The following is a 12,792-nucleotide window of genomic DNA, read 5'->3' as shown; positions in this document are numbered from 1 at the left end:
TCTCTCCGTTTGAAAGCAAGTTGAACATAGTAATAGTTTATATGTCTTCTCTTCAGTAAAGAGTGTTAGGTAAATTGGTAGCAAGAATCAGGTCAGCAGATATGCTTCACTCTTGAATTGGTCTCCTCCCACACTTGATTACTTACCCACAGGTGGAAACACTGGATTAGGGGATTAGACTTCCCTCCCTGCTTTCTCCTTAGGCAGTGTGAGCAGAGGCTATGGCTCCTATGAGAGTGTACTCTGAGGTGGCAAAGGTAAATATGCTGCTTCTCCCAAAGTCTCTGCTTTTCTTTACAGATAGTTGAAAGGTAACTTTTTACAAGTAAATTCTTACCCGACAGTTGTGTCATGGCCTGTTCATTCCCTTTGAAAGAGCAGTCTTAAATTGGTCTGAGTGGATATTGCTGACAAGGTAGTTTTTCCTTGTCAGAAAAATAAACTATGCTTTTTTCATGAATTTTTTAATTTAACTATAATTAAAGGTTAAAGATTGATTTCTATCCACTCCAGGCAATGTACTCCAGCTCTGTTTACAAACAGCCTCCTCTGCCTCCACAGCTAGGAAGACAAGGCAATGGCATTAGATTCCAAATAAAGTTACTTTTGGCCCATGGAAAAAGTGAGAATATTAATTCTAATATCACAGTAATGCTGTAACCAGTTGTAGAGAGAATATTTGAGGAGTCAAGTGGTCTGTGAACCTCTGGAAAAAAACCAACAGGCAAACAAATAGAAAAGACAGGTGGAAATCTTTTAAGGTGTAAAGAAAGGTAGTGACTTGAATTTTCTCATTTGTTACAAATTATTAATCAGCAGTCAGTGATGACACCTTTGAACACAGAGGAAAATAAAACTCAAGAGAAATCCACTCTTTGAATCTTACATGTCTGTATTCTTCCTTTTTTGCAGAAGAAACCCAAACTGCTCAGCCTAAAGGATTCTTCTATGGCAGATGCCAGCAAGCATGGTGTAGGAACTGAATCATTATTTTTTGATAAGGTGAGTAATGAATGAATTAGAGTTAATATTGACTATTAATGTCAGGAGGAAATCATCCCGTCCCCAAGAAGATTGTGTTTTAGAGACTTCAAGCCAATTAGGACTTTCCACTTTTTAACGTAGTTTCCAAGTAGTAGGTCCTTTCGTCTATTAGAACTATTAGCACCTCTAGAGAAATGGTAGCATTGTCTGCTTTGGTTTTGTGAAGTAGTTTGCAGCAAAATACAGCATTTTCCATAGTGGAAGACAGCTTTTTAAAAAAGCATGCTATTACTCCTGGAAGATAAACTTTCATATAGGGTATTGATATATTGCGTATAGGGTTCATGGGAATTCTGATTGAATCGTATGTTGTCAGAGCACCCCAGGTGATTCTAATGAGCAGCCAGAGTTGAGATTACTGGTGTAAACAGTGTATGGTGTGTTGGTTTGACCAACACACAGGTTGGAGTCAACCTGATGATGAGCAGGCTACTTTTCATCAGGATAGCTGTCAACTGTCCTACTTCTCACTGCCAGGAACCAGCCTGGATTGCTCTGGTGGTGATTTACCTTGTCTTGGACGTCTGGGTTTTTGCAAAAGGGCAGTAGCATCTTCATGATTGGTGCCTCCTGATCTCTCTTTAGCCTGTTGTGCCTGTGTGAGCTGACCTGAAACAGTTGCGAGTCCCTGGCTATGACTTGAACCATTTCTGAGGGCTGCCTGGGCACTTGGTGCTTTTAAGGCAGATATCCAAGTCCTGGTCACAACCAACAAATGGCAAGGAAAGAGTCAGGGAGAGGGGACTGAATAAGTTAATTTTTTTCAGAGGGATGGTATTTTTTTTTGTTTTTGGAGTACTTATTTCTTAGAGATACGTACTGAAGTATGTATAGATGAAATGTCTGGAATTTGTCTTAAAATTCAGTGGTAGGGGAAAAGGGTATAGATGAAGCAGAATTTACTATATTAATCATTGAGGCAAGGTATGTGGAATTCATTAGACTTCTGTCTACTTTTGTGTATGTTTAAAAGCTAATAAAAATTAAAGTAAATAAATACAATGTATAGTACAAAAAGCACAGTGCTCTTTCATTTCTGGCTTTGAAAGTACGTATTCCATATAGTCTCTACTGATTGGTAGTTAGGAAAAGTACATGGGAGCCTAGAGAAGGTTGTTGATAAGCCACTTGGTCTGGTGAGGGTCTACAGTCCTCACTAAAGGACCACAGTGCTAAATGTTTACTTTTGAAAATGACACTCCAGATTGCTCATCTAGCCAGGCTAGTTTTACTTTACCATTGAACATTTTTAGGTTTTTGGATATTAAAATGGTCAATATTACAAGTGGAGGAAGGAAAAGGATCAGATCAGAGGACAAAGTATCTAGGGCCAGCCCCGTGACCTAGTGGTTAAAACAGCACACCCTGTTTTGGCGTTCGGTTGCCAGGTGTGGACCTACACCACTCATGGGCGGCCATGGTGTGGTGGTAACCCACATACAAAATAGCGGAAGATTGGCACAGATGTTAGCTCAGGGCCAATCTTCCTCAAGCAAAAAGAGGAAGATTGGCAACAGATGTTAGCTCAGGGTGACTCTTCCTCAGCAGAAATAAATTAATAAAGAAGCCAAAAAAGACACATTTAAACAAAAAAGAAGATAAAGTGTCTTATTTAAAAAAATTATTATTCAAGATTACCAGAGTTTGAAAATAGTGTTGACAAAGATTCTTGCTGTAAACATCTGTTAGGAGAGGCAACAAAAGCTTGGGTAACTCTGATATGGTCTGGAGAAAGTAAATGTCTTATTTACTCCAGGATTTCATTTTTAAAATTTTTATTATGGAAAATTTTATACGTACATGAAATTAAAGAAAATATAAAATGACTCTTCATGTACCCGTCATCCAGCTTCAGCAGTTCCCAACTCTTAGCCAGTGTGCTTGTTTAATATGTACTCTCACCCACTCCAGATTATTTGGAGACAAATCCCAGATATTATATTATTTCATCCATAAATATTTTACCAAGTTTCCTTTTAAAATGATACTTTTTCCCAAACATAATCATTATCATATCTAAAAAAAACTAACATTGATTCCTTAGTATCATCAAAGAATAGTTTAAGTTTCTCCAATCTTTTAATAGCAATTCAGGATCTCTTGATTCCCCACTTAACTATTTCTCTTCCGGTTGTCTCCATAAGGTCCGAAAGGCTCTGCGGAGTGCAGAGGCCTATGAGAATTTTCTGCGCTGTCTTGTTATCTTTAACCAGGAGGTGATCTCTCGGGCTGAGCTTGTGCAGTTAGTCTCTCCTTTTCTGGGGTAAGTGGAGTGAGGGGCTTAGCCCTGATGTGTGATATGGAGGCGAAATAAAGCTTAGTTTGTGAGAATATATGATAGGGAAAATTAATTTGATTGTGGTGGGTCACTTGACTCATAAAATGTCAGTGTCAAGAGAGTCCTCTGGGAAGCCTTCTAGTTCACCTACCTAGAGATGAAAAAATGGGCAGAGGGCATTGGCCAAGACCAGTGGTCTCCTGATCCCCTGACCAGTGTTGGATGTTTATAGAGACCAATCTCTTCCAGGGTTCTAGAATCTTCACTGTATTTGACAACCCAAGAATTATCTGAACATTGAAGCAATATTCTTGATGAGAAGAGTGGTTGCTTATTGCCTAGTTTCAGTGCAACTCTTCCGTCACCACCTTAACTGATCTTAGAGCACTTTACAAGAAAAGGGGAAGCCACCTGCTCAGAAGCAGTGCTTCTTAGGCAGGAAATAATAATTGTCATTGGAATTTGTCCTTGGTAGCAGAGGTCTGACCCACCACTAAACAGTGGTAGTCATACCTCAGGATAACTGCATCATGCTTCTAATTGCTCACCAGTTTTTGGTTTGATTCTTCAGGAAATTCCCTGAATTGTTTAATTGGTTTAAAAACTTTCTGGGCTATAAGGAGTCTGTTCATCTGGAAACCTTTCCAAAGGAACGAGCCACAGAGGGCATTGCCATGGAGATAGATTATGCCTCTTGTAAGCGGTTGGGCTCTAGCTATCGAGCTCTACCAAAGAGTTACCAGCAGCCCAAGTGTACAGGACGGACTCCTCTCTGTAAAGAGGTAAGGCCTTCCCTAGAAAGGATCAGCCTTGAATCCTCAGCTTTCTCCAGTAAGGAGTGGTACCAGGAATCAAGAATTGATGTGAATGAGGAACTCAAGACCCCTCTCTGTCTTTTTTCAGAAGAAAATGTTTTACACTTATATTCAGAACCTTTTCCTTGCTAATATCTTTTGTAAACTTGCTACAAGTGAAACTTGTAATGTTAACTGTTTCTTCTCTCCCCGAGAGTTTTGTCTGTCTTGTTGAGAATGCTTCATCACCAGAAAGCTTTGTTACACTTTTGTTTCAATTTCTCTTCTTTTACCCAAAGGTTTTAAATGATACCTGGGTTTCTTTCCCTTCTTGGTCTGAGGATTCCACCTTTGTTAGTTCCAAGAAAACTCAGTATGAAGAACATATCTATCGTTGTGAAGATGAACGCTTTGAGGTACAAGATCCTTTATCATTTGAAGTTTGGGGAAATGGGAGATGCTAAATGATAAGATATCTTACATACCTGTGAGGGTTGCTTTTAAGACTGAAGAGCCTGGGGCCGGCCCGGTGGCGCAAGCGGTTAAGTGAACGTGCTCTGCTTCTGCGGCCCGGGGTTCGCGAGTTCGGATCCCAGGCACGCACCGATGCGCCACTTGTCAAGCCATCCTGTGGCAGCGTCCCATATAAAGTAGAGGAAGATGGGCACAGATGTTAGCTCAGGGCCGATCTTCCTCAGCAAAAAGGGGAGGATTGGCAATGAATGTTAGCTCAGGGCTGATCTTCCTCACAAAAAAAAAAAAAAAAAGACTGAAGAGCCAGAGGCTTACATTCTTCTGTGGTAAGTACTTGTTGTCATACTTACCATGCCTAACAAGTTTGTCAAATATATAAGTAATATTTTTATGACAAATGGGACTTATCTAGGCCACGTTAACCCTTTTAACTGAAATGATCCGTTGATGGCTGAATAATAATCCTTTGAATTTTTAATGGCCTTTTAAAGGTTATTGTGTTTTACATGGTATATGAAATCAGTATCTTAAGGCCTACTGGGCTTTCTTGAAGCTGTTTAAAATTATTTATTTTAGGGGCTGGCCTGGTGGTGTAGCGGTTAAGTTCACGTGCTCCGCTTTGGCAGCCTGGGGTTTGCAGGTTCGGATCCTGGGTGCAGACCTACACACCACTTCTTGAGCCATGCTATGGCAGGCGTCCCGCGTATAAAGTAGAGGAAGATGGGCACGAAGTTAGCCCGGGGCCAATCTTTCTCAGCAAAAGAGAGGAGGATTGGCAATAGGTGTTAGCTCAGGGCTAATCTTCCTCACCAAAAAAATAAAAATAAAAATTATTTATTTTAAAGTGTGTATTGTTATTCTTAGCAGGTATCTTGACACGGTTAGCAAACCAGCTGTCCTGTGAGAACTGGACTTCTTCTCTCATGTTTCTAATGTTGATTAGGCTCCTTTTGAAAGGAAGTTAAATTAGGAACTTTATTTTAAAGTAGTAGGGAAGGAAAGTAGTAGTAAAGTCTAAAAAAAAGATAAAAATGGTAAAAGTAGAAATAAAGTAGTAAGGAAGGAAGACCAAACGTGAGATAGACTGGTTCCATAAAGGACGCCCCAGGCATGAGTCTACAGGAGGTGAGTAGGACTGTTGAGGACAGTACATTGTGGACATCACTCCTTCCTAAGGTCACTGGGGGTCAGAGCTGACTTGATGGGACATAACAACAAATAGGGAAAGGAAGAGCTGGAATGAGTAAGTGAGCTGGCAGAGAGCCCCTATATCAGGAGTGGGAGTACTGAAAGTGGGCTTGGAATCCCCAGTGTGTTTCAGTGTATAGTTCACTGATACCATCAACAAAAAGGGAATGTTAAATGTGTCCAAAGAGGTACAATTACGTGTATCCTAGTTAATGTGTTTATTATATAAAACTGACTGGCTCTACTTATTCATATGGATGGGAGATATCTTGGCTCTTTTTTTATTCATACTGATTTAGCTCTCTGCCAGTTATCCCCCTTCACACTTGCTTCAGCTGCCTCTGGCATGTTTTGAATGAAGAGCCACTTGTTGCTTGGCCACTGGGAGGTGGTTGGCCATCTCTGCCCCCCAGCGACCTTAGGAAGGAGTATTTATGAGGAGTTTCAACCACTTGCAGAAAACTAAATCATGACAGATGTTAACTTCTTTGGAAAGTTTTATCAGGCTAAAGAAAGCGCTTCTTTGTTACCTGTGTTTGTAAGGTTAGATGATGAATTAGAAAGCAGAGATGAGCATCTTTTTTGACAGGATATTTCTGTTCTCCACTGGTATGCTTGCAAGTGAGAGGTAATGCCCTCATTTCCCATTTGTGATTACAGGAGTGACGATGAAAAAAGTGTGAGGAGTGTGTGTGTATGCTTAGGATTGGGTGGGCTGGGCTGGGTGATGGAGCGTTCCTTTTATACATCAGGATACGTTAGTAATTCTGCAATACAGACAACCCCCAAATCTCAATGGCTTGAAAAAACAGGTTTATTTCTTGATCATGCTACATGTGCACTGATGTTTAGCATGGGATTCTCATCAGAATTACTTGGGGACCCAGGCTGACAGAATACCACCATCTTGAGCATTGCCAGTCACTAGAGAGAAAAGAGAGCTCAGAAGGATCTTGCACCCTTAAATGCTCTAGCCTAGAAGTAATAAACATTACTTCAACTCACCTGTTAATAACTTATTTGCCAGAACTAGTTACATTGCCCTTTTCAATCACTGGGAGCCAGGAAGATCAATCCATCATTTGTCCATAATTGGGGAGAAGGGGGACCAGAAATATTTGACAGATGATTACCACTATCTGAAAACTAGAAAATTTAGGGAATACTTGTATAGGCATTTGGTTGTAGGCCCTTGAGACTGCTCATTTATTTCATTTTCTGTTCCTCATTTAGAGAATCCTGTATTATGCCTAGGAAAAAAGTTAAAGGTTGCTAGTCATATCCTTAACCAGGTCAGCCTAGGCCGTTGCCAGAAAATAAGGGCCGAGAGTTCAGAAAGAATTTACGTGGTTACCCACAGATACAACATTGAAGTCCTTAAGGAATCATAGTCACTGCACTTGTTACTACTGGATGTGGAACAAAGCTATTACGTATTTAAATATTTCAAGTTACCCTGAAAAACCTTACTTGTGAGACTGATGTATCATCTTGAGTAATATTTTGGGGATTGTTTTTTTAAATTATTGTTACTGTTTATAACAGATTTTAGCGATTTAGCAAAGTTTAGGGAAAAGTGTCAGTAAGGTTATTTCTTGTTAGGTCTCTCTGATCCCGGGTCAGTGGTCCTAAGCAAAGCACAGTGGTGTTGGTAGAAGTAATAACTACCACTTACCCATCATTTATTGGGTATTCATTATGTGCCAAGCATTGTGCTGAACTTTTTATGTGGATTGTGTTGTTTAATCTGGAAAACAACCTTATGAGAGTAGGTGGTATTATCCCTATTTTACTGATAAGTAAACAGAGTCTTACTATGGCCAGTATGGCAGAGCCAGGATTCCAATCCAGGCAGTTTGACTCCCCACCTTATATTCCTGACTATTCTATTCTGGTTTGGGTCCTGAGCACATTTTGTCTTTTTCTTTAGCTTGATGTAGTTTTAGAGACCAATCTGGCAACAATCCGGGTTCTGGAAGCAATACAGAAGAAGCTTTCCCGCTTGTCTGCTGAGGAACAAGCCAAATTTCGCCTGGACAACACCCTTGGGGGCACATCGGAAGTCATCCATCGAAAAGCCCTCCAGAGGATATATGCTGACAAAGCAGCTGACATCATTGATGGGCTGAGGAAGAACCCCTCCATTGCCGTCCCCATTGTCCTTAAAAGGTACCTTGGTGAATGTGCCGTTTGTGCGGTAGTGTGCTTCGTGACAGGTTCAGTGGCCCGTTACATAAGGCTCTCATTTCAGCCTGGCTATCCCATGAGACCTCTGTTTCTCTCCTACCCCGGTTGTTGGGAATCGGGGGCAGCATGGATAGTGGAGCTTCTTGATGGCATTCTGGGTCACCAGAAGTAGAGAACAAACCTTGCAAGTCCATAGTGGAATGCTATGCGTGTTTGAGGGGATATTTTAAAATAGAGAAAAGAACAAAGGAGAAAACAACCACCCACGTTCCTGCCTCTGAGTACTAACTGTTGTTAACACCTTTGTTTGTTTTTTAGTAAGAAAAATCACTCTTTGTCTTTGTAAAATTGATACGTATTATTTAAAAAGACAGCTTGCCATTTTTAACAAGAATGTCTTACTTCTTTCTCCTAACAAGCCTTCAGCCTGAGGTGTCCAGGGTCTATTGTACCCACCTAAGGCCAGGCATTAAAGAGGAGGCTAGAGCCAAGGCTGGGCCCCAGCCTCCTCCAAGTCCATGGCACTCTGGACCCCACCGTGCATCCCAGCTAAGGGCTGGCTCCTCACTCAGTATCACCTGGTGAAAAGGAATTCTTTTCTGCTGCACAGTTCACAATGCCCAGATGTTATTGTTCCTCCCTAGTCTTCCCCTCAAGAGCTGGCACGAGTTAGTTTCCTGCTTGCCAGTAGCATTTAACTTTTGGCTTTGAGATGTAGGATCTTTTCCAGTTCTAGTGCTGGTTTTGGTTTTACTCTTCTCTCCTCTTCTGGAGTGTTAGGATCAGTTATTCTCATCAGAACTGCCCAAACTGTGTCCAAAGGGACTTTACTGTGCAAGTTCTCTGCTCTTGGACTTTTGCATTTAATTTAGCATAGTGAACGTTCTTAGAAGTCTTGCAGCAAAGAAATTTTTTTAACTTGGTTTTAGCTGGCCAAAGAAAACAACTGCTTTTTTAAGGGTATTCTGTGGAATGCTGTTTGAGAAATAACTATTCTAGGAAGGATTTCTGGCTTTGGGACAAATTAGTTCCCCAAAATAAGTCCTGAGAGTAATTTCCTCATGTAACAGAGTTCAAGACTGGTTTGAATAACATTTATCCCAAGTTGCCAGTAATTTTGACAGACGTATTATATGTTTTGACTTTTGAAATAAAGTAAGGCTGACATATTTCTCACTTCTAAACCCTTATGAGAGTAGGTGGTGTTATCCCTATTTTACTGATAAGAAAACAGTCTTATATGTCTTATATGTGGCAGAGCCAGGATTCCTAGCCAAGGAATATGACTCTCCTACCTTATAATTCCCACATATCAATTTCCATCTTGTTGTTTCCACCTCCCCATCACATCCCACTAGGTTGAAGATGAAAGAGGAAGAATGGCGAGAAGCTCAGAGAGGCTTTAACAAGGTGTGGAGAGAACAAAATGAGAAATACTACTTGAAGTCTCTGGACCACCAGGGCATCAACTTTAAACAGAATGATACCAAGGTCCTGAGGTCTAAGAGCTTACTCAACGAGATTGAGAGTATCTATGATGAGGTGAGCTGGAAGTTTCTACATCTGTGAAAGGATTCCAGTCTTTATGTTCAGCATAGCTTTGATTCCTAGAAATTACCTTTGTTATATGAAAGTGAGACCCTCCAAGACTTGTTGATTCTTGCTTCATAACTGACATAGACTTCTATTCCTGATTCTACCATTTTAAATCTAAGCCTCTCCTTTTTACTTAAGCTGTTTTACGGGTTTCCCAGTTTACCATCCTGGTTTCAGTTTATGCCTGCTACCTCCCTCTCCCACTTCTCTCCTCATCTATTTCTCTCAGATGGTACCTTGTTTCATTCATGTAGCTCATCTCAACTTCCCACAACTTAAACACTTATCATTGATCCTTGTTTATTCAGCATACTTTTTTTTTTTCTTTTTTGTGAGGAGATCAGCCCTGTGCTAACATCTGCCAATCCTCCTCACTTTTTTTTTTTTTTTTTTCCCCTCTGAGGAAGACTGTCCCTGAGCTAACATCCGTGCCCATCCTCCTCTACTTTATATGGGATGCCGCCACAGCATGGCTTAGCAAGTGGTGTATTGGTGCGTGCCTGGGATCCGAACCGGCAAACCCCGGGCCGCCGCAGCGGAGCGTGCACACTTAACCGCTGCGCCACCGGGCCGGCCCCTTAAAACACTTTTTATTATGCAAATGTAAAACATACACGAAAGGGGAGAGAATGGTAAAATGAGCTCTTACATAAACTTAAATAATCATGCCTATTTTACCAATTTTGTTACATTTGTCTCCTTCCACACTCCCACTGCAGAAGTATTTTAAAATATCGTAAATTCATATCATAAACTCCATAAATACTAATTCAGATTTTTAAAAGATGATCCCAATGCTGTCCTGTTGCGCCCTATAAATCTTCAAAGTCCAGAAGGTACCAGTATTTTTGTATTAAACCGCAATCCTCATACCTTTTTGTTTCTGGAAGTTCTGGGTTGGAAAATAATAGCCATTATGGTTAGTAATGGAAAGTACTGCTGGCGTAGTCTTGTAGGTCTGTTTGTTGTTGCTGTAGATGTGTCACGTTATCATGTCTCTCTCTTCTGTTAGAGGCAAGAGCAAGCTACAGAGGAAAATGCTGGTGTACCTGTTGGCCCACACCTCTCTCTTGCCTATGAAGACAAACAGATCCTGGAAGATGCCGCTGCTCTGATTATCCACCATGTGAAGAGGCAGACAGGCATTCAGAAAGAGGACAAGTATAAAATCAAGCAAATCATGCATCATTTTATTCCAGATCTGCTCTTTGCTCAGAGAGGTGACCTCTCAGATGTGGAGGAAGAGGAAGAAGAAGAAATGGATGTAGATGAAGCCACAGGGGCGGCTAAGAAGCACAATGGTGTTGGGGGCAGTCCCCCTAAGTCCAAGCTACTATTTAGTAACACAGCAGCTCAGAAGTTAAGAGGAATGGATGAAGTATACAACCTTTTCTATGTTAATAACAACTGGTATATCTTTATGCGACTGCACCAGATTCTCTGCTTGAGGCTGCTGCGGATTTGTTCCCAGGCTGAACGGCAAATTGAAGAAGAAAACCGAGAGAGAGAGTGGGAGCGGGAAGTGCTGGGCATAAAGCGAGACAAGAGTGACAGCCCTGCCATCCAGCTACGTCTCAAAGAACCTAGTGAGTACTTAGGCTGTTGCTTTACAAAAGATGTGAGGGATTGGGGACCTTAGGGCCTAGTTAGACTCAGGACTGCTTTCTTTTATACATAGAGCATAGGCAGGCCTTAGAGCCTGACTGGGGTTCAAATCCTAGCTCTGCTGCAATTTACTGGTTATATGACCTTATTTAAACTCTCTGAGTTTAAATGGTAAACCTGTAAAACGGAGGTGCTTCTTGTTACCTTGTGGGCTTGTTGGGAGAACTGGAGAAAATAGGCAGATCACCCTATGCAGTGCTTGGATCATGGACACTCAATTGCTGGTACTGTGAACACCAGGGAAGGGGTGTCACTTGCCATCAGTTTCCCAAATGGCAGGTGTCTAGGTTATCACAAAGTGTTTCAAGAGACAGAGAGGGACTGAAATGTCACAGTTGGTTCCATCTATGACAGAACATAAATTCCTAATTGTTCATGCCTAAGACAGGTGCAAATTTGCTCAGATCTATTTGGGCAGGACTTTTCTTTAACCGGTAGGGTCCATGTCTCATTCCTAATAAATAGGAATACTTTATGGGAGGGAGATTGAAACTCAAGAGATGGTGTGAGACAGTAGAATAGGCAGAACAAGAATGAAGATGGAGAACTCAGAAGAAGAAAGATCAGTGAGGGTTAAGGAAGCCACCAGGTGCTTTAAGTAATTCTGTGCTGCCTGCTTCTAGATGACTGTTGAATTCATAAATTAGGTACTTGAGCTGTGAGCCAAAACCTTTTTCGTGAAGCCTTTCTTCTGTGCTCTTGAGGAAATAGCCAATCTGTGGAGTAAATTATCTTTTTTTTTTTTTTAAACTATTGCTGATGTAAGAAGCCCATGCGTGGCCCGTCTTCTATCTCTTGAAGAGCTAATGACACTGGGAATTAATTCTAAAAGTCTTTATCTGAATTAATCCTAGCTTGAGAGAGACAACTTTTGGACCTCAGTGTGGTGATTCCATCTGCTTGGGAAATGAGAGAGAAAATGGCCTAATCCTGGCTTGACCACTGACTTCACCTGGTTTGAGTTTTATTAGTTTAGTCTTGAGTGATAATACCAAGCCTTGCACTGATCATAGCTTGTGAGCACAAGTCTGTGGTTTGCGCTCGTAGCTTTAGCTTTATTCTGGCATAAAAGCATTCTTCACAGCAGTAGCACAGCCCATGCCTATGCTGTGGTTCTGAACAAGGTGATATTCTGTGATGAAACTCAAGCCAATTGCTTCTTTTAAATAGTAATTGTCCTGTTTTGCATCTTTAATGAGTCTATCACACTTCAGATAAATGGAGGTAAATGGAGGTCAGCTTTTGCTCTCAGCCTTTTTTCCCCTGTATAAACTTTACAAACAGGTAACCAAATGTCGATGACAAAGAATTCTTTTTGTAATTTTTTTTCATTTCAGTGAACATTTTATTGAAGTGCAGTATATATACAGAAAAGTATACAAATCAGAATTGTATAGCTCAGTGAATTTTTACAAAGTGAACACACCTGTATAACCAGCACCTGGCTCAAGAAATAGAGCGTAACCACTACCCCACAGCCCCCTCATGCCACTGTCGTGCTTGCCAACACTGGAGATCAGTTGCCTGTTTTTGAGCTTTATGGAAAGGGCCTTACTTTAGTAAGCT

The 12,792-nt window shown here is 41.0% G+C and overlaps 1 protein-coding gene across 3 annotated transcripts in view; it reads left to right on the top strand.

Moving 5' to 3' along the window:
• The window catches only part of SIN3A (SIN3 transcription regulator family member A), a 64,259-nt gene that overhangs the window by 32,743 nt on the left and 18,724 nt on the right, over positions 1-12,792 (top strand). For all 3 annotated transcript variants that reach the window (XM_058542105.1, XM_058542104.1, XM_058542106.1), the window contains exons 9-15: positions 913-1,002; positions 3,189-3,307; positions 3,894-4,104; positions 4,416-4,532; positions 7,709-7,947; positions 9,324-9,507; positions 10,574-11,147. In XM_058542105.1, the coding sequence (XP_058398088.1) occupies positions 913-1,002; positions 3,189-3,307; positions 3,894-4,104; positions 4,416-4,532; positions 7,709-7,947; positions 9,324-9,507; positions 10,574-11,147 (1,534 nt within the window). The remainder of the gene's footprint in view (positions 1-912; positions 1,003-3,188; positions 3,308-3,893; positions 4,105-4,415; positions 4,533-7,708; positions 7,948-9,323; positions 9,508-10,573; positions 11,148-12,792) is intronic.

The sequence above is a fragment of the Diceros bicornis genome, chromosome 5 (genome assembly GCF_020826845.1).
Source record: "Diceros bicornis minor isolate mBicDic1 chromosome 5, mDicBic1.mat.cur, whole genome shotgun sequence".
Classification (NCBI taxonomy): Eukaryota; Metazoa; Chordata; class Mammalia; order Perissodactyla; family Rhinocerotidae; genus Diceros; species Diceros bicornis.
Note: the sequence above shows the minus strand (reverse complement) of the source record. Positions and strands in the feature narration are given on the sequence as shown.